The sequence below is a fragment of the Ictidomys tridecemlineatus genome, chromosome 12, assembly GCF_052094955.1.
Source record: "Ictidomys tridecemlineatus isolate mIctTri1 chromosome 12, mIctTri1.hap1, whole genome shotgun sequence".
NCBI lineage: Eukaryota > Metazoa > Chordata > Mammalia > Rodentia > Sciuridae > Ictidomys > Ictidomys tridecemlineatus.
This window is the reverse complement of record NC_135488.1, coordinates 100909815-100932167: the sequence shown is the minus strand read 5'-3', so window position 1 is coordinate 100932167 and position 22353 is coordinate 100909815. Positions and strand designations below refer to the sequence as shown.

Here is a 22353-nt window from a genome sequence, read left to right as displayed (position 1 = left end):
TTAGAACTCTCACAGCATTTCTGGAAGGTAAAAAGGGTATTTTTGTGGGCCCCAGCTTCCTCTTTACTGCCACTGTGTCATGAGTTCCATTGTGAGGTCATTGGGAGGCTCATGACCCCCAGTTGGCTGTAGGACCAGTTTTCTGAGGCTCAAGAGTAACTTTCTCCCCATTTCTGCTCACCTTGACCACAGAGTTTGGCTCTAGGAAGGGGTGACTGAAGTGTGGCTAGGAAGGAGTGGGCCTTAGTGACTGTGAAAGGAACTTTGACCTTGACTGGTTCCCCTGTCACCTTCCACAGGAACATGCTTGCCAATTCAGCCAGCGTGCGTATTCTCATCAAGGGAGGCAAGGTGGTGAATGATGACTGCACCCACGAGGCCGATGTCTACATTGAGAATGGCATCATCCAGCAGGTGGGCCGAGAGCTGATGATCCCCGGAGGGGCCAAGGTGATTGACGCCACTGGGAAACTGGTGATCCCTGGAGGCATCGACACCAGCACCCACTTCCACCAGACCTTCATGAATGCCACCTGCGTGGATGACTTCTACCATGGGACCAAGGTAATGCTCCTGTTTGCCAAAAGTGGCTTCTTTATTCTGCTCCTGGGGCTGCTCCAGATGAAACCCTGATACCATTTGGCCTTGAGTCTCAGTCACTCAGTGGGAACAGAACCCAAGAGTGGATGCTCCCACTCTGTTGCTACCAGAAGAAGGGTGTCTCCAGGGGCTTTTATGGCAACTAGGGTAGGGATTTCCACCTACTTGTCTCAGACAGTTTAAAAGACAGAATTTAAACCTGTTTGTTGATTGCATTACTTACCCATGTACCCAGGCCAGGAACTGATTGTATTTTCATATATTTAAAAAAATTTTTTTTTTCACAACACTGGGAATTGAACCCAGGGCCTCATGCATGCTAGGCAAGTGCTCTAGCTCTGAGCTACAACCCCCCCCAACCCTTTTTAAATTTTATTTCATAAGAGGATCTCACTAAGTTGCTGAGGCTGGCCTTAAACTTGCAGTCCTCCTGCCTCAGCCTCCCAAATAGCTAGGATTACAGACAGGCGTGCACCCAGTTATTTTTATATTTTTATGTCATGTTATACAGAACTAGAGAAAGAAGAGGATCAGCTGTGTTTATTATTGTGTAGGAGGGAAGAGTTGGCTTGGTGGACTTGTTTATGCTTGATAAGCTAAATTGAATCCCCAAAGTGTGACAGATTATAAGTCACCTCTCTAGTTGGTTTTGATAGCAGAAATCGTGAAAAAGCCATAATTATCTTCTGTTTTCTCTCCTAGCTTGTTTGTAGTTTGTATAAATGACTTAAAAAATACCGATTGTTCTCTTTTTAGTGTGAGTTATCAGGAACAATATTTAATTGGGCTGGGTCTGAGCTACTGTATGTTCCTGAATGCAGAGGACAAAAATTCAAGCCTGTGAAACATAGGAATCAGGAGCCACACAGATGGGTTCTTTCATTCTTTCTCTGTGCTCCAAACCTATCATTGATGTCATTCCTCTTCATCATAATGATCTGTCACATTCCAGCCTCTTCCTGGACATCAGACATCGGGAACATGCAGGGCAAAGCCTCTGCATTCCTCAGCTTTCCTGGAGCCCGCACTGACCTGGAGCCTAGCTGCCCGTGAATATTTGTAGAATGAATGGGCAAATGCTGCATATCCAGATGGCTCTCTACACCCAGGGGGCGTCAGATACATCTAGGAAGTTGTTTTCAAATACAGAACTGAATCAGAATCTCAAGGGCGCCAGTCTCTGACCCTGGCAGCAGTTCCTTATGCTGACTATTTACAGTGGGCTTGGCCTCTAATGCTCCCTGGGTGAGAGGAATTCACCAGTTCTTGGTCCTAGATAGGCTGACAGCCTCAAACCCCCACCCCCCGGGGCCTTACAACCTAAAATCCTACTAGTACTCTATCTGGGGTTAGGGGCGTTGTCAGAGAACCCTTCCCCTGTGCTCAGGGATTTCCCCCTGGGATTCATTTCTTGGGGGCTCAGGTGTTCCTGATGCTAGGCAGCAGCTGATGAGGCCCCTCAAGGCCACCCTTGAGGAGTCTGGCTGGGTCTGTACTATAGGAGAGGCTGGCCCCTATGGACCCGTCTGCCCCAGGTAGGTGGCCTGACAGTCTCCCTGAGGTAAGAACCGTTCTTGCCCCATCCAGGATCTGCAGAATAGACCCTTGGAAGGTTGAGCTGTGATGAGTCAGGACCCAATAGCCAGGAACCAATCTGAGTTGGGGTAAGGACATTCCCTGGCCTCCGAGAGCACACCTGCCCTCTCTTGTCAAGCCCAGGGAAGTCAGGCGGAGGGAAGATCCTTCTTCTCTCCTCTGAGAACTCCCTTGGACTCTGCAGGTGATGTCTTGCTAATGAAGTGGGTAACCCCATCCTCATAAACTGGGGTCCTCTTGCATGGTACCCAGGTGGTAATCAGTACCTTTTTAAAGTGAGTAAACCTATCCAGCTTGCCGTCCTATGCACCAGGGCAGGACAGGACAGGACAGGACAGTTTTATTTGTGGTTATTTTTGATGTCATTTTTGTTGAAATGTAGCCTGCATATGGAGAAGTGCACAGATATTAAATATACAGAATTATCAAAACTGAACACACCCTTGTAACCAGCTCCCTGTCGATTAACCAAATGTTATTAGCATCCAGAAGCCCCTTCCCGTCACTGGTCCCCACCAAGGATAACCACTATTCTAACTATAATCAGAATACTGTAGTATTTTTAAAATACCATAAGTTTTTTAAATCTAATTCACATATACACCCATCTAAATTGTAAGAGCCAGGGATTTTTAGTGCATTCATTACAGATTGGTTTGGAATATCATTACTTTATGTGAATGAAATCAAGCCAGGTGTGCCTTTGCATTGACTTCTTTTGCTCAGATTCACCCATGTTGTTGTGTGTGTGTGTGTTGCTTGTGGTTCTTTCACTCTCGTTGCTGTGTAGTATTCCACTGTGTGACAGACTACATGTACTTACCCATTCTGTTGTCACTGGGCATTTAGGTCCTTGCTGGTTTGAGGTTAAGACATCGTGGTATGAACATTTTGTATACATCTTTGGCAAACATGTATGTGCACAATTTGTTGGGCATTTTCCTAGGAGTGGAATTAACAGGTCAAAATATGACACAAAATGTTCAGCTTCAGTGGATACTGCCAAACAGTTTTCCAAACTGTGACAGTGTATGCTCCCCGCAGTATGAAAGAAAGGCCACAGTATTTCACATTGACATGCCTCTGATAGTGAGTGACACCAGTCTATGCTGGGGTGGTATGCTGAGGCCTTGTACCAAAAAATGGTTAGTGTTCCTGCTTTGGGGGACCTTTAGTTCAGGGCCAGATGCCATGCTGTCCCTGTGCTGTCTGCCGGCCTCATGGAGGGCAGCCTGGCCCTCTCAGTCTTATTTTCCACATTGTCATCTGCCAGAGCCTCATTAGCCAGGAGTTACAGGTTTTCCCCTGAGAGCCTTCAGCTCTTCAGAGCCAAAGAAGAGCTCTGCACACGAATCTTTGTGCAAAATGGAGGGTAACTCTTGATCTTTTACAGGCTTCTCCACTGTTACTGGGGTTGGCTTCCTCCAGAAAACATCTGAAGGACCCTGTGTGATTAAAGGCTCCAGACCTTCCAGTTTCTGCAGGTTCGGGGTGCCTTCATATCAGGCACCAGTTGTGCTGAATTTAGACCATAGACGACCCCCACCAAGCCACCTGATTGGTGGTGTCACCTAAACAGACTCTATTATATCCATCCCCTCAGCAAGATTGCATGTGTCTTTACGCCCCAGCCTTCCTGTTGCCCAGCCCCTGAGCTAGCCTCCTGGACCCCTTTAGTAGACCTGCCCAGAGTCCTCCTCAGGCCTCCAAGAAGGATTCCTGCCCTTGCACCCTTCTGCCCTCCACTCTCACATGGCTGCTCCTACCGCTCAACATTTTGTCTTCCCATTTCCTCTGGTTCCTGAAAATTTCCTGGGAAGAGAAAATGCTCTCCTGTTAGAACACTGGCTGACAGGGACGTGTGGGTTTAATTATTCACTCCACCTTGGCACTTGTGCAGAGGCCATGTGCCCTGATAGACCGCCACCAACCTATTCAGCTCACACCAAGAAAGTCTGGCTCACTTGAAGCATATTATTATAATAGAAGAATGATCCCAAGGAAGAGCTCACTGAGCGATTAGCCAAGAGAGATGGAGGGATCACATCTCGTCTTTTTGTGCTTATCAGACAGATCCTCCGGGTCTTGAGCCTTGAACCCCCTCAGCTTTCGCCTACTTGTGGATTTGGCAGCAGCAGCCAGGGCTGGAAAAACAAAACAGTTGAGAGCCTGGCTTTGCCCGGAACATCTGGGTCTCCATTGTACTCAGCCTGAAGGGATTTCTCGCCAGCACTTTAGCAAACGCCTTCCACGCCGCAGCAGCCTCTGAGGCTGCGACAGGCTCTGCCTGGCTCCCCTGCTCACAGCCTGGTCACTTGATCGTCCGCCCTGCCCCAGGCACCACCGCCCTCTTCCCCTCTAACCTGCAGACCTCGTCCTCCAAGGCCAGAAGCAGTGTTTACCGGGAGGTGCCAGGACCACCTGCTTGCTGATAATACAGACTCTCTTCTAGAAAGAAACTGTGGGGAGACAAGGAGAGGGGTACTGAGGGGATCCAGTGACCCACCTGTGTTGGTAAAGGTCTGGAATTACAGTCAGGTTGTGGGGACTTGACCTACATAGAAGTTAACATTTATTCTTTTGTACATATTTAATATTGCATCACAAAGAATGTTCATATGGGCTCTCGACCAGGGGTTCTCATGTCCAGGTGGAAATACAGAATCAGTCCTTTCAGCTAGAGACACTAGCCCCTTCACTAAGCCGGTAGAGAAGGAGCAGCCATAGACAACTGAAAAAATTCTGCATCCCTTCCCTGCCTCCCTCTCCTCCAAAAATATTTTAAGAACCACAGTTGGGCCAATGGTTTTCAACCCTTGGAAGCAAATTACATTAGAACCACTTGGGGGATTTTTAAGAGATGTCAGTGTCAGGCCCCAGCCCAGACCAATTAAATCCATGTCTCTAGGCCTGCCTCCTCCCCCATAAATATTTTTTAAAGCATCTCTGGTGATTCTGATCACTGGCCAGAAGATTATTCAGAAGATTTCTTGGTGTTTGGAATGGCCCAACAACCTGGCTGTACTATGGTGCCCATCTGACCCTCACCTTATATGCCAAGACTGACACCTGAATCTCCTTTGAAAGTATAGGCCTTGCCTGACCTTTGCCTGTCTTATTTGCTTCTCTCTTTTCATTCACACTCCAAGACCCAAACCCCAGCCTAGGGCCTAGATCCCTTAGGCTTGCCAAGTGTCCCTGGCATGACGTTTGCCCTTCTATCCATACCCCCATGGGTTCATCATGGTGAGAGAAGTTGGCAGTGGTAGAGGTGTCATCAAGTGGAAGATTGACTGGGGTTGGCCCACTTCCTGGAGGGCCAGAGACAACCTCTATCTAGTCTTGCCAGGGGTTGTACGTCGTAGAGACAGACAGCCTTCCAGGAACTAAAAAATCAGCACCAGTAGGAGATCTTACAGTCAACTTATAGAGGAAGCCAAATCCAAAGCAGAAGAATGCTTGTTCAGCACGGGATTGGCCTGGTGGACGTTCAGTGGCATAGACTAGAATGACGTGCTGGGTCCCACCCCAGCCGAGGATTTTGGCTCTCCCTTTCCTCTCCCACTGCAGAGGAGCCTCTGTGGTGGAATCCTGAGATGTGCCACATAAATAGATGTAAACACGAACTCCCTTTGGTGTGCAGCCCTGCCAGCATCCTTACGAAGGATCCCATCCATCCATTGGGCACACTACTCTTGCCTTTGAAATTTGGCTTTAACCTTTAAATGCTGCTCATGTCCTTTCTTCTTTTTCTTTGACTCTATTTAATTCTGGTCAGAATATCTTTTTAGTCTTGAAACTCTGCTGTGTTTTCCAGCCTATGGTGACCCATGCTTATGTGGTCTTATTTATTGATTGGTGTTCCCAAGTTCACATATTCCTTCATTATTCTATAATGTTGGAAGGGACCTTAGAAATCATGAACCCAGGGCTGGGGTTGTGGCTCAGCCGTAGAATGCTCGCCTAGCATGAGTGAGGCCCAACACCACATAAAAATAAATTAAAAAAAAAAAAGGTATTGTGTCTAACCAAAAAATAAATATTAAAAAAAAAGAAAGAAATCATGAACCCATCCTCCCATTGATAGGAGGCCCAGAGAAAATGAATGCATTGCCCCCAGTCCCAAACACAGCTGGACCCGAATGCAGGTTTCTCAGTATAAGACTAATTCTTTCACCAGTCCATTCAAGGTCTCCTGAAACCCCAGAACTGACTGGATAGTCATTCCATTAGTCAGCCTGTGACCTCTTGGCTGGCTGTATACAAATACTTTCCTTCACCCAATATGACTCTAAACTTGCCTGGACCAGAGGAGGGTGTCAAGAAACTGAGACCTCTCAGGCAGAGGCTGACAAACTGCTTGCCCACCAAGATGGTGGCTTTGAGAAGCAGCATTTCCCCCTGCAGGGCTAACATCGCAGTTGGTGCCTCAGAACAGGACCTTTGATAAATGGTGATTGTGAGGATTAACGAGGTGGTGTGTGACAAATACTTCAGAGTGCTTGATCAGACGTAGAATAAATATTGGGGTCTGCCTACTTCCACCCCAGGCCTGTCTTCCAGTTTCTTGAGTTCCTTGAGAAAAAATCTGCCCACTTTGGCTCCACAGTGAAATTGATCTACCACCCATCTGTGCCCATGCTGCCTGGGTCCCTGGCCGTACACCCTGGTGGGTCTTCTCTGGACATTTGTCCTCACCTCCCAGCTTGTTTTCCCGGTTCAGCTGCTATCACATCCTTTCTGCTCACTCTACTCCTCTGCCACTGGCCGTGCTGGTTAGGATCACTGTCTTCTCCGAGTCACCCACAGTCCCACCAGAGAGTGCTATGAGTGCTTCATGACTTGGCTTTCCCTCCCCAAGGGGGAAACGTCCCTTCTACCCTTCCCTGTGTTGTCTGGTCCACTTGCAGGGTGTGTGTTAGTTTTCTTCTGTATAACTAAATACTGAAAATTTAGCTATTTAAAATACCCATTTATTAGCTCATAGTTCTGTAGTCTGAAGTCTGGGCATGGTGTGACTGAGTTCGCTGTCCCCACATGGGACATCGGGGTGTCACTGGGCTTCATTCTCATCCAGAGTTCAGGGTCCCCTCCCAAGCTTATGTGGTGGTGGAGTTCGGGGCCTGAGATGCCCATTTCCTTGATGGCTGTCAGTCAAGAACGGATCTCAGATTCTAGAGGAGGCCAGCAGGCCATGCCATGTGCCACCTCCATCATAAAGCCATCACCTGATGCTCTCACCCTGAATCCCTCTCCCACATCAAGCCCCTGGCTGGAATCTCTCTCAGCAAGAAGAGCCCCTTCGGGCTGGGGATGTGTCTCAAGTGGTAGCGCGCTCACCTAGCATGCGTGAGGCACTTGGTTCGATTCTTAGCACCACATAAAAATAAAATAAAGACATTGTGTCCACCTAAGACTGAAAAATAAATATTTAAAAAAGATTAAAAAAAACAAAGAGCCCCTTCCCTGTGTGAGCTCCCATGACTAGTTTAGGCCCACTGAGGGTCAGCTCCCTTATTTGAAATCACTGTGTGTGCCACACAACATGACCTTTTCATAGGTTGGGTTTCACATCTTATTCACTGGGTCCCTTCCCCACTCAACAGGAAGGACTGTCGAGGTGGCCGTCATGGGAGTCATCTTAGAAGCCTTTCTGCCACCAGGGGCCACATGTACTAACATGGCCACCCTATAGACATTTTGCCCTGATATGCCTCTGCTCACCAATTTTGCTGTAACTATTTAAATCTGTTTAAGATTCCATTTTTAAAATAAAAAATCACCTTAGCCACTGTCACCTCACAGCTCTCTCTGCTTTGTACCATGTCCCCACCTGAGCACCTGCAATGATTCTCTGTTATCTAAGACATCAAGGGTGAATTTCTGGACCCTCGACCTGGGCAACTCCTGATCTGACTTTGTCCTGGCCAGGCATCCCTCACAGCCAGCTGCTCTCTGCCTGTGCCGTTCATCAGGGAGATGGTTTTCTCAGCCTGCCCCTGTGAGCATCCCCTCCCCACCTGTCCACAGAACCCCTCCTTCCAAGCTCAGTCACTCTTGTTGCACTTCTTTGGCAGATTCAGCCCTAGCATCTTGCTTCTCACCAGCTGAAGTCATGTGTCACCCCGGGGCTTTCAGATTGTTTCCCATGTTAAGTTTGTCTCGAGGTGAGGGTGAAGACTCCAAGGGGCCGAGACCACGATTTATATGTGAGTCCCCACAGACACACAGATGGTATAGTCTGTGTATATGGTAGACATCCATGCATTCGCTGTCAGCTCAGCCTGATGGTTAGAATGAGCCCTGGACAGGCTGCCGGAACCGAATTTCAGCTCCACTTAACTAGGTGTGTGATATGGGCAAGTTAATGTCTCCTGGACCTCCATTTCCTTATCTGGAAAATGGAGACTATAACGGCGCTTTCTGTGGATTCATTGAGCCGCTATTTGTAGAGAACTCAAACTAGTACTTAGTACTTACTAAGCATTATATGAATTTTTAAAAATAAATAAATGGATCATATTGATCAAAGACAGACCTTTTAAAAAGCCATTTGTGCAGTTTCCTCCTGAGCATACATATTAAACTGTTAAGCATCAAATAGTAGCTGAAAAATTGGATTCCATTTCTACCGTAAGGGTCAACTCTGTGTATTAGATTTCAAATGGAACCTATTAGTAATGGTGAGAAATTCTAATGTTCTCTGTTTTCTCTTTCTCCTAAAAGCAGACAGAGCCGGTTATAAATTTTGCTGGCATTTAAAGACGTCCACTTCAAACCACTTACCTTGCTTAACAAAACCTCGATGGCAACTCTCCTCCTACCTGTGCGTTAATTGGCTGCCCAGAATGTAAGCCAGGTTGATCCTTCCTGGCGGATCTAGCTCTTTTATCAACTTTTGCATTTATAGTGGAAATAACCTCCTGTGGTGACAAAGCAGCTCTTCAGTTCCCAGAACAAAGAGTATTTGCAAAGTATCTATCGACATAAAGAGATCTTTGAATTTTTAAAATCTTGAGTTCAGAATAGAAACACCTGTATGCATCTTGGAAACCATTCATACCTAGGACAAGAAACCTGCATTTTGCTCTCATCCTTGAGTCTAAAAAGAAAAAAGGAAGAAGAAAAGATATCATGTGCTGTATGTGCACTTCCGTGATACATATGGCATATGAATTATGTATTTTTCTTTTTCTTTTCCCTTTTCTTAAATTCCTACTTTTTTTTAGTTGTAGATGGACACAATAACTTTATTTAATTTATTTATTTTTATGTGGTGCTGAGGATCAAACTCAGTGCCTTACATGTGCTAGGCAAGTGCTTTACCATTGAGCCACAACCCCAGTCCATGATTACATATTTTTTAGAGTTTAAAAAATTTTTTTCTGAATGTGACCTTATGGAAAATTTCAAAAAATCTCAGTTGAAAGTATCTTTTTTCTCAAACTTTTCTAAGTTGCCATATTTCTGTGTTGAACACGAGGTGTATGTCTTAGAATGGTTCATACCAGGTGGACCTGAGTGTAGCTGTTCCCTCTCCCCTGGGTGGTTTCAGCCTCCTCCTTCCCTTGGGTTATCATTGCAGCCAACTGTGTTTTTCTCTCCTTCTGATCCTTTTTTATTTCTCATTAATTAAAACAAAATCTATACTTAATGACTATATGAAGATAAAACAAAGGGCCAACAATAGTGAGAGCTTTCTCGCTGACCAGTGTTTTCCTCTCATTCCACATCTCTCATTTGGACATCCTCTCACTTGCACATTTATGCACCTGTTTTAGATTTAGAATTACCATTAGAGATGAATTAATCCAACCCCTGATCCAGAAATAACTTTCCTATTTGATTCAAACTCTCCAGAGTAGTCTCAATTAATATTTGAAAATAAAATTAAAATTGATATAAGATGGTGAGCTCTAGAAAAGAATATGTAGAGAAAGTAAGAGGTCATAGCAAGGTGCATGCCTATAATCCCAGCTGTTTGGGAGGCTGAGGCAAAGGGATCACGCATTCAAAGCCAGCCTCAGCAAAAGCAAGGTGCTAAGCAACTCAGTGAGACCTTGTCTAAATAAAATACAAAAATAGGGCTGGGGATGTGGCTCAGTGGTCGAGTGCCCCTGAGTTCAATTCCCAGTACCAAAGATAGAGAGAGGTCAGAAATAAATAACTTGAGAAACCACTCTTTTTCTTTTTTAATATACATCTTACTTTTAAAAAAAAAAACTTGATTGAAGTATCACTGATGTACAATAAGTTGCACATTTTACATTATAAAGTTTAATACATTTTGACATATGTATACACCATGAAGTCATCACAACTAATATAATAAATACATCCATCTCCCCCAACCCCAGTTTCTTTATGTCCTTGTAATCATCTCTCCTTCCAACCCTGCTCCTGTCCCAGGTAATCCCTGATCTGTTTTTTTATGTTTTTTTTTTTCTTTTCTTTTGGCTTTCCTTCTGTTTTATTGTCATTTTTCACTCATCTGTTTTCTGTCACTACAGATTAGTTTGCATTTCCTAGAAGTTTTATGTAAATGGAATGAACGATACAGTGTGTATTCCTTTTTTGATCTGATTTCTTTCCCTCAGCATTAGTAAGTCTGGGGCTAAAGCTTCTCTGAATGCTCATGTACACGTGTATGTGGACATAAGCTGTCATTGCACTTGGGCAATTATCTAGAAGTGGAATGTCTCAGTTGCTGGATTATGTTTAGCTTTTTAAGAAATTTCCATACTGGTTTCCAAAGCGGTTGCAACAGTGGATATTCCTAGTGGTAGCTGCTCGGCATCTCTGCTGTCTTGTTATGTTCAGTCTTTTCCATCTTAGCCTCAAGTGGGTGTGAAGTGGTATCCCATTGTGCTTTTAAATTGCATTTCCCTCATCACTAACATTGAGTATTTTTATGTGTTTGTTTATCTCTGTGTCTTTGGTGAAGTGTCTGTTCATGCTTTTTGCCCATGTTTTAATTGAGTTGCTGGTCTTCTTTTTATCTAATTGTAAGATATATAGTCTGGTTATAAGTCATTTGTTGATTATATGTTTTGCAAATAATTTCTTCCAGTCTGTTTAATTTAACCTTTTCATTTTCTTAACAGTATCTTTTGAAGTATAAATTTTTAAATTTTGCAGTGTAATTTATTGTTTTTTTTTCTTTTATAGTTCAAGCTTTTTGTGTTATAATCAATTTTTTTTATGATATCTGAAGTCATTTAAAATTTTTCTCCTATATTTTCTTAGTCCATTTTCTGTTGCTATAACTAAACATCACAAACTGGGTAATTTATGAAGAATAGCGATTTATTTGGCCCACAGTTCTGGAGACTGGCCAGTCCAAGAACATGTGCCAGCATCTGGTGAGGACCTTCTTGCTGCATCATGGCAAAGCAGAGAGCATCATATGGGCAAGAAGTGCAAGGGTGCTAGCTCTGGTCTTCCTTCCTCTTCTTATGGATCCAGCCCACCCTCATGACTTCATCTAATCCTAGTTATTTCCCAAAAGCCCACTTCCAAAACCATCAACAAGAAGTCAGAGATTAAGTTTTAACACTGGGGGCTGGGGATGTGGCTCAAGCGGTAGCGCGCTCGCTTGGCATGCGTGCGGCCCGGGTTCGATCCTCAGCACCACATACCAACAAAGATGTTGTGTCTGCCGAGAACTAAAAAATAAATATTAAAATTCTCTCTCCTCTCTCACTCTCTCTTAAAAAAAAAAAAAAAAGTTTTAACACTGGAACTTTCGAGGGATACATGAAAACCATAGTATTTTTCTTACGGTTAGGTCTACAATGCATTTAAGTTTATGCATGTAAGCATCTTAAGTTAATTTATGTACAGCATGTAGGAAGGGTTGAGGTTCCTAATTTTTTTTGCATAAGACTATCCAGTTGTCCCAACACCATTTGTTGAAAATATTTTCCCTTGTCAAAAATCAGTTGACCATATACATGTAGGCCTGTTTCTGGAATCTGTTTTCTCTTCTGTGGATCTATTTATCTATCTTTGTACAGCAGTACTGCACTTGATTATTGTAGCTGTACAGTAAGTCTTGAAAGCAGGTAGTGTAAGTTCTCCAACTTTGTTCTTCGATTTCAAAGTTGGTTTAGCTAATCGTTGTCCTTGGAAACAACCACTTTTAGAGCAGGCTCTAAATCAAAAACTGTGAACAGAGCTCATGAACCAGGCACCTAATAAACATTCTCAGTCATTAGCATGGTCCCTTTCAGTTGGCTAAGAGTAAAAACTTTCTCAAGTTACTTGGAGGAAAAAAAATCTATGACATGATTATAGATATTATAGATACATAATCCACATCTTAAAGTGCAGTGTGATGACATCATTGGGGACAGTTGGTTCCATACCCACTTTGCCTTAGGGTCAGCGGAGAGTAGTGATAAACGGGGGTGTCCCAAGCAGACAAGATTGGGATAAAACTTTTCCTGAACTGAAATTCTAACCACAGTGCCATTGCCACCATCTGCCGTGTCAGGTTTCTGTTCTTTTCGGTTCCATTCTTCTCATGGGGACTGGGCTGTAGCTTTCCTTTTTGGGTTTATTGTCTTGACTCCGTTTTGCCAGGCTTAGCACAAGCCAGGACTTGTGTTCAGGAGGGTGCTCTGGCTCTGAATCTCTGTGCCCTAGACTCAGTGGCCATCAAAGAGTAGATTTTTCCTTCCTTGTGGGAAATGTAGTGTCCTGAGTGTGGGGCACACTCAGTCCCTGGCCGACTCGGCATTCCAGACCCCAACTGGCACCTGGTGGCGTGTGACTCCCCATGCGACCTGAAGCCTTAGCTTCCACCCGCCTGCTGTCTCCCCCTGTAGTGCGGCTGCACCTGAGCACGGAGGCCTGTGCCTTGGATTAGAGTGCTCCTGTATCCATTATGTTTGTTTTGATCCTTGAAGCCCTGCTCAGGTAGATCTCATGATCCTTCCCTCACAGGTGGCAAGCTGGGTTGCAGAGGTGAAATAACCCACCGGGCGGATAGGTGCAGGGCAGGTCTGCCAGCCTCCCCTGGCCTCGCTGCCCCGATTCTTCAACATCAGTTTCCAGGGAGGGGGCTTGGCAGCCTGCCTCAGCAGCTTCACAGCACTGTCACCACCTTGCCGTGGGACTGGAGAGGACCTTGACAATGCTGAAACAGATGAGGAACAGAAAGCAAGTGGGGTCACATGTGTTTCATTCCAGATTGCTGATGAGTCCCTCCTCTGTGGCATCTGTGGGCAGCCCGGACGCTCAATAAACATCACTGTGGCCTGCTGGCCCGTAAACTTCCCCACTATGGGATCAGAAAGAGCTTTGTCGCGGAGTTGAGTGACAAAGGACCTCTCTGTGCAGCTCTATTTTAGATTGGCTTCCGCAGGCCCCTTCGCCTGGTTCCCTCTGCCACCCAGCTCCCTTTGAGGATCATCTGCAGTCTCCATGGCAACTGCATGTCGGGAGACAGTCTGCTCTGGTGCTGGGGCTTTGTATTAAACACAATGAATTTAAATTGGATGCTCAGCAGTGAAGATAATCATTCTGGATTAGAGGGGAGCCTGGAGCTCCTCATTTCATAATTTTAAATGTTGGCACAATTCTCACTTTTAGCCCCATAATTCAAGCCCCAGCCACACCTACTCTTCTGGGTCTAAGCTACAGCTAGGTTTCTTTTCACGTGGAATTTCTCCATTCTTTGACCAAGAAATCTTGGAGATGGGGACACCTTGGTCAGGCCAGGGGTACCATAAGCTCAGAAGGGGGATGGCCTAATGTAAAGGAACGTGGAGCTCTGAAGTCAGGCGGACCCTCTTTCAGTCTGGCTGTGCGATTTCCTTTGTGCCTGTTTTCTTGTCTGTAAAATGAGAAGAGCGGTCCCTACCCTACAAAGTCCTTTTTTAAAATTTTTATGTTGGTTGAATATTCATAACATGAAATTTTCCATTTTAATCGTGTCTAAGCATACATTCACTGGGCTTAAGCATATTCACATTATTGTACAGCTGACACCACCACCCATCTCCAGAGCTGTTTCAGCTTCCCCACCTGGAACTCCAAACCCATTAAATACTAACTCCTCCTCCCTCTTCCCTCTGACAACCACCATTCAACTATCTTTTTCTTGGTTAAGGGTGGGGTTGCAGTACTAGGTATTGAACTTGGGACACTCAGCCACTGAGCCACATCCCCAGCCCTATTTTTTATATTTTATTTAAAGACAGGATCTCACTAAGTTGCTTAGAGCCTCGCTTTTGCTGAGGGTTTGAACTCTCCATCCTCCTGCCTTAGCCTCTCCCAGTTGCTGGGATTACAGGCGTTCACCATTCAACTTTCTGAATCTATGAATCTGACTCTAGGTCCTTCATATATGTGGAATCATATAGTATTTATCCTTCAGTGACTGTCAATTGTTTCACTTAGCATAATGTCCCCGAGGCTCATCTATGTTACAACATGTCAGAATTGCCTTCCTTCTCAAGGCTGAATAGTATTCCATTGTGTGCATAGACTACATTTTTCTCTCCCATTCATTCATGGATGGATACTTGCGTTGCTATTTTAAATGCTGAGACACGTGAGTGTACATTTATCTGTTTGAGTCCCTGCTTTAAATTACAAAGTCATTGAGATTCAAATAATAAATATTAAGAACCCTGCACATAATAGGCCATTAGTAAGTGCTAATTCCTTTCCTGTAGTAAACCCAGAAACTCCTGGTCTGATGATTTTGGTGAGGGACGTCACTTTGTGCTAGCAGGCTGCTTCTGTACCCCTGGGACTTGCTGGCCCGACAGCCTGGAATTTCATTCATTCTGGGATTTAAGGATATGTGTGTCTTCACCATGGAAATGGCCATCATGTCTCACCATAGAAACAAGCATGCTTATATATTTCTCCTACCAATTGATACCCTTATATTCCTACTTCCAAAATGAAAAAAGGAAATGTCAGAGCTGTTGTGTACACTTCCTCATCTGTGGCTATTTTAAGTATTCCCTCTGGGAGACTCCGAAGCTGGGCTGGATGGCTGCAGGCTTCGAGGCTCAGTGCTTAGCTACTGGATCAGACTCAGTATCACAGGAGAGTGTGAGGCTTGGAGTAAAAATACCTGGATCTCAGACTTGACTGATCACTAAAAAGCTAAGATGATGGCAGTGACTGCCACTCATGGTGTCTGAAGGTTAAAAGGGGCAAGTACTTTACTGCACTGACCCTGCATTCCTGGAATGCTCCATGCATGTGACAGAAGGGACAGGGCCTTGGGCTGGTTTTGCAAATCTCTGGAGATTCTCTCTGGGTCTAATTCATCTGAAAGCATCCTTTGGGGAGTATCCATCCACCTGCTGCCTGGGAACCCTCAGAGGTGAGGATCCCAGGCCTGGAGCCATCTTTCCCTGTGGGTGCTCTGCAGTGATCTTTCCAGGCTCCAGCCAATGTTTCTGCTGCCAGCCCTGCTGCCTGTGCGGTGGAGAGAGCCAACTGTCTGTGTAGAGGAACTTGTGGCAGAAGGCAGAGGCAGCCTCCTGACCATGTAGGCCCGGCTGCTCCACAGCGCAGCCATCGAGCCTGCTCCTTGTTGGCAAGGCTGTTTGGAGGAGGTGGGGGGTTTCACACAGCCTCACAGAGCTTTCTCTTCCTTGGCAGCCACGGCTGTTGCAGGTAGTGTGGTACGCACCTGGAGTCTGCCTGTTAAGCAGGCCTTCCTGAGTAGATGTGCTCATTGTCCTTGAAACACAGAAGGAGCCCTGGTCTGCTTATCTGTGGGGGGTGAAGGCTCAGGGGTCCCAGGAAGGTGCTGCATCTTGACCTCCGAGTTCCCCTCTTCTTGAAGCTCGTGAGCACAGGGAGTGTCTGCACCTTGGCAAGAAGGTAGCTTGACTTCCGTAACCCTGTGCCAGCCTGGGCTTCCTCTTGGAGATTCCTTCCCATTCTCCCTCCTGGTCTTGTCTTCATCTTGACCCTTACCAGATGGTCTTCTCCTCAGCCACTTCTCAGGGAATCCGTTGCTGATGATTCCCATGTTTATGGCTACAGCCTAGACACCTCCATGCACTTCAAAAGACCCTCACACTGAACACTCCCGCCACTGGGATCCTCTCCATCGTGGCCTGCTCCACTTCCAGAGATGGCACCCCCAATCACTCCATCCAGGGCTTCCTAGCCCAAGACAGAGGGTACCTGAGTAATTCAGCCAGGACTGCACTCCAGGTCTGCTGGTCTCCTTTCCATGGCGGTGACAACTACCTGAGAAAAACAACGTAGAGAAGGAAAGATTTGTTTTGGCTCCTGGTTTCAGTCCATGGTTGACCAACCCCATTGTTTTGGGACTGAGTTGAGGCAGAACATCATGGTGGAGGGCCATGGTGGGGGAAAGCTGCTCTGCTCATGGCAGCCAGGAAACAGGAAGAGACAGAGAAGGATGGGCTAGGAACAGGTATAGTCTCCGTGCACCCAAGGACCTACACCGTCCAGCCATGCTCCCTGCCTACAGTTTCCACTACCTCCCAGTAGTCCATGTGGCTTTCAATGGATTAGCCCACTGATGAGGTCAGAGGCCTCAAGATCCATTTACTTTCCTCCAGCCTCACCTCTGAGCTTTGCTGCATCAGGAACCAAGCCCTCAAAACATGAATCTTTGGGGGAGACTTCCTAGCCAAACCATAACAGACAGCCTCCAAACTTCCCAGCTTCTCCCGCCATCACCTCCCGCCCCTGCCCACGATCACAGAATTGAATTGCATTTCTAGCAAACTCGAGAGTGCAAATATTACTTTCAACCCTCAGCCCCCACCAAACTCAGCCTGCCTTGGGACCCCCCCCCATTCTGGAACTGTGCTGGACTTCTACCAGGACCCCTTTGTTGGCCACCCCTGCTCTCAGCTATCCCAGCCTAGTTCTGCCTCAGCTCCTTAGGCCTCAGCTCCTCAGCATCCATTCCATAAGTCACAGCATACCACCTTGGCTTGAGCCAAGGTGACTTCCCCTCTTGTTAACTGTGCAGGGCATTTTCCATGTGGTTGTCCTAAACTTCATCTTGACTCACACCAATACTCCTGGTTGCCCAAAACCTTCCCTTCAGGAATTTGGCTTCTTTCCTATTTTGCTTCTTTTTTTGTGTCAGTACATATTAATTATACAGAATAGTGGCTTTCGTTGTGGCATTTTTGTGCATGCACGTAACATATTTTGATCATTTCCATCCCGCCCCATCACCTGCCCTTATCCTCTCCCTTCCCCTCCCTCTCATCCCCTTCCTCTTCACTAACCGTCTCTCTCCTACATTCAAGTCACCTAACTTCCTATTTTGCTGAGAAGCCGAGTTCTCTCAGCTCTCTTCCATGTGACCTGTGACTGTCTCCTGTATCCACATTCCCTCAATGGATGGGAAGAAGTCTCCCAGCCTAATCCATATGAATGTCCACCCTCAGTTCCCTGTCTGATCAAGGGGATTAAGGGCATCCATTTCATAAGGAACTCTAAGAAGTAAACACACAGAGTAGGTGCTCAGTGATGGTACTAGTTATTAGTTCTCTTCATCTCTACCTGAGGTCTCTTAATGAGCTCATATCTCATTATATCTAAAAACTGCCCACCCACTAAATTTGGTCTTCCTCTTGTGAGACTGTTTTTCAGACACTGTGAAAACTCTACCCCCTTATTTATTTTCACCTCCTCCTCTGTTACCAAAACTTGCTTCTTCCAGGAAATATGCCCCTTCTGTCTCAGTCCCCAAATTCAGGTCTGTCATCCCAGCGCTGCCGTTGAACTTGCGCCCACAGCCAGAGTGATGTTCTTAAGTCTGATTTCCATGGTCTTCCTCTGCCTGGAAACCTGAGGTCCATGAGACGGCCATCCCCGGGAAAGGAGCTGTCCCAGGATGTGGCCAGGGTCCTCTCAGCCATGAACTCCTCGGTCCACACCTCCTGAACTCCCTCATTACTACACTTACAAGTGTCCATACTTACAAGTTGACAAACTTGTGGATTAGATGGAATCCAGGTTAATCAAAGTCTACACACTTGGTCTTAATCAGATTTGCCTCAGCCCAAACCAAGCAGGTCCATTCTCTGTCCACTGGCTGTGTCCTTGACTGTGCCACATCGCTTCCTGACCTGGATGTCATGCTCACCTTATGGCTCACAGCCTTCTGGTCCTAATGTGGTCTTTCCTTCCTCTGGTTTTCTTTTGAACTTGATGTTCTCCATCATTACTGAGGAATATTATCTTGTACTCTCATAGTATTCAGAAGTCATTTCTATTAAAAAAAAATTAACTGCTTTCCTGTCCTGTTTGTGAGTTGGACTCTAAGCTTACATTTCTCCCTTCTTCCAGAGCACCTGGTACTCAGTGCAGGGGCGCACAGCGTGTGCGTTAGTGCTGCCTACCAGTTATGCTGTTGTCAACAATCACCACAGTTTACTGGGCTCCTACTATGTGCAGGCACCAGGCTGGGTGCTTTCCATGCATTGTCTCATTAGGTTCTCATAGAATCCCCTCAAGGAATATGTTATTATCCCCATTTGTAAAATGGAACTCAAAGCGATTAAGTAACTTGCTCAAGGTCTTACTGCTAATAAGTGATGGAGCTAGGATTTAAACCTAGGTCTACCTACCTGACAGTCTCATTCATGTCACTAGCCTAGTTTGCTTCTACATAGCACTAATGTGTTTTAAATAGCAGTCGAGTTAAGTATGGGAAAATGTGACTTTACTAAAGTATGCTGTGGATTGAATGCTGTCTGTTTACCCCCAAAACAGTTGAAAGAATAAAGTGTGAGTTTTAGACCTGGTAATGCTTAGAGTGACCACACTAAGATGTCAGGAGATATGGTAGAGACTGTAGCTCCAGAAGGTAGGAGTGGAGAATAAGAGGAAGTTGAGAAGAGCAATCAGCTTGTTAGTACACAAGTTAGAGAAAACCCATCAGCTGCTGGATAAACTCAACAGGCTGCTAATTATCACTCAAAGATAAGACTTGAGAGCTGTATGTGGCCAGAGGGGACAGTGAGAGTGGCCTTGAGAAACTGATGATGCAGTACTTGGGTGCCCTAGAAGAAGCTTCAGAGAGGCATTTGATAAAAGAGGGTGGGAGAGGGCTAGGGTTGTGGCTCAGTGGTAAAGTGCTTGCCTAGCTTGTGTGAGGCTCTGGGTTTGATTCTTAGCACTGCATATAAATAAATAAGTAATATAAAGGTCCATCAATTACATATATATGGGGGAGGGGCTCAAAGAAGGTGGAAACAGGGGTCAGCATCCCAGCAACCTAATTAGGGAAATGATTGAGTGTCCACAGCTCCAGTGTGTGCTGGTGAGTTGCCTGGTCACTGTGTCAGCCCATGTAGATGGTGAGCTGGTGGAAGGAATGACTATTTGCAGAGCCTTGTGCACAAGGGAAATGTGGAACTGCTTTTTTGGTTTGGTGTTTGTTTGTTTGTTTGTTTGTTTAACTGTGGGTTGAACCCAGGGATGCTTTACCACTGAGCTACATTCCCAGCTCTTTTCATTTTTATTTTGAGACAGAGTCTTGCTAAGTTGCTTAGGCCTCACTAAGTTGCTGAGGCTGGCCTTGAACTCAGGCTCTTGAGTTGCCTGGATTATAGGCATACAGCACCATGCCTGATGGGAATTCCTTTTTTAAAGAAAAAATAATTAAGAATTTCCAGAGAGCGACTGCAGAACATTAAACCAAGTGAGTACACGAGGTCCATGAAGCTGGCCTGGCTGTGGGCTTGTGGGCTTGTGGTCCAGGATGGGAAGGGTGTTTGCCCCATGTCAGGCATGGTTCTGTCTGCCCTGTATGTATCTTCTCACTTAGTGATAATGCTTGACCCCTCTTTCTGGAAGCTACTTCTGTCACAAGACAAGATGGTGCTAATACCAGGTCTCCTGGAGGACCAGTAAGCGGCAAACAGCTGCTGAAGGTGAAGGAAGTTACCCCAAGAAAGAGAAAAACTACTGAGCTGGTACATTTTCTTCCCCTCTTATATTTAAGGATGATATGTACAAAAAAAAAACAGAAGATAATTTTAATATGAAAAGAAAAAGATACAGTTCAGCAATTCTCAGAGAAACAGAACCATCTGAACAAATGATGGCTTCCCTAACCACATTAAGAGATGCACATGTTTTCATTTCACTGACTAGTTTATGAGGCATAACTGTATTCATCTGCTTTCTATTGCTGTAATGAAATACCTGAGGCTGCATACTTTATAAAGAAGAGAGGTTTATTTTGACTCATTGTTTTGGAGGTCCCAGGCTGAGGGACTACATCTGATGATGGCCTTCTTGCTGGCAGAGTCCTGAGACAGGGAAGAGCATCACATAGCAAGAGAGAGAGAACATGAGTATGAGTCTGTATATCCTCTGGTCCCTCCCTTCTTATAAAGCCATCAGTATTTAATTGGGGGCTCCACCCTGAAGACTTTAGGTAATCCTAATCACCTCCCAAAGACTCCACCTTTGATCACTATAATAGGATTAAGTTTTCATCTTAATAACCTCACAATGGAGATTAAATTTCAACACCTGAACTCAAACTATATCCAAACCATGGCAAATCTAAATACTTGTCATTTGATTCTCAGTGCAGTATCCCCCTTTAAAGATCGCGTCGCCCTTAATCCATGCATCTGGATAGTAGCAGACCCCGCTTTTCTGATTCCAGTGTCACCTCCTCAACACACACCCCTTTACCATGCACCTGTACGAAAATGTGCTCAGAAAGCCCCTCCCCTCCTCCAGTGGAAGAGAATCCCACAGATTGGTTCTGGCCCAACTGCTTTCTCAAAGCATAGCACAAAGTTTGTGCCTTGACCCATGGGTTCTTGGCTTTGGAGTAAGACAACCGCATTGTGGCCGGGGGAAGGGAGATTGCAGGAGGAGGAGGAAACCATGGCTACAGGAAACTCAGAAAAGCACGATTTGTTACATGGCAATATGGAAGATGGTAAGATCAGAGACCTCTGCCCTGATAAGAGAGGAAGTATCAATACATTGTTTTCTCTAATATTGTGAGGTTGGCAAGTAAATCACATAGGAACAGACTTAATATCTGAAATTTCTTTCCAATTGCTGATCAAGTCCTACTTGACCTAAAGTCCTGCTTGTCCCACAATGGTCTGATAAACTTCCGAAGCATAAAGATGACATTTAGGAAAGGTCTAGGTTGAGTTCTATATAAGATCCTGCTCTTTGCTAAGTAGGTGCCTGGAAATTGTGTCATTTGGATTACCATTCTGTATATTGGGTGTTTTTAGGGAGCAAATTGGGCAATACTGAGTATCAAACAAATCCAGGTTTACGTAGCAGTGCATCATAAATGTCAACAGCAAAAAAGAGTGACCCTTTGAAATAGTAAAATTAAGTTTTGTACCCTGCCCCATGTGTAGAATGGTGTACTGTGACTGTTGGTTAAACAAACAGTCCTAGTACCAGATTAAATATTCTGGGTATTCACAGACATGTGAAGTCCTACATGAGGACAAAAACATGCTCACTTTCATAGTGGCAAAGACTTAGCTGGACAGAAGTTTAAATTTAAAAAATAATAATAAGGGCTTGGGTTGTTGAGTGGGCAGTTTTGGTCAGCCACAGGCCCCAGGACGCCCTAGCAAGGCAGCTTCTCCTTGGAGGGTCTGGGGTAGTTGGCAGTGTGCACGCCACAGACTGCAACCCCACCTCCTGGCAGAGTGTGGGCTCTGCTCATAGGTGCACAAGAATGTTCAGATATCAGGTTAAGTGTCTATGAACTCAGGAACAGATAAATTCATGGAGGGATGTTCAGATCTTGAATGAATTAAAAGGAATGAAATAAATTTTAATAAAGAAAATATTGAGTAAGAAAAAAAGCGACTTACAAAGAGATAGACAGTAGGATGCCTTTTGTTTGTTTGTTCTTTGGGTACAGAGATTGAACTCCGGGGCACTCAGCTACTGAGCCACATCCCCAGCTTTTTTTTTTTTTTTTTTTTGTATTTTATTTAGAGACAGGGTTTCAGTGGGTTGCTTAGGGCCTCACTTTTGCTGACGCTGGCTTTGAACTCATGATTCTCCTGCCTCAGCCTCCCAAACTGAGGCATGCATCACCACACCCGGCAGGCCTTTTGTGTACATTCTTTAAAAAAAAAAAATAGTAAAAGCATAAAAACATAAATGGAAGGAATTTATATC

General features: G+C 45.3%; 1 protein-coding gene across 3 annotated transcripts in view; it reads left to right on the top strand.

Annotated features, from left to right (window-relative positions):
• Dpysl5 (dihydropyrimidinase like 5) overlaps nucleotides 1-22353 on the top strand; it is an 83322-nt gene that overhangs the window by 34742 nt on the left and 26227 nt on the right. For all 3 annotated transcript variants that reach the window (XM_040271469.2, XM_005322555.5, XM_078029513.1), the window contains exon 2: nucleotides 300-564. In XM_040271469.2, the coding sequence (XP_040127403.1) occupies nucleotides 304-564 (261 nt within the window). In that variant the 5' untranslated portion in view covers nucleotides 300-303. The remainder of the gene's footprint in view (nucleotides 1-299; nucleotides 565-22353) is intronic.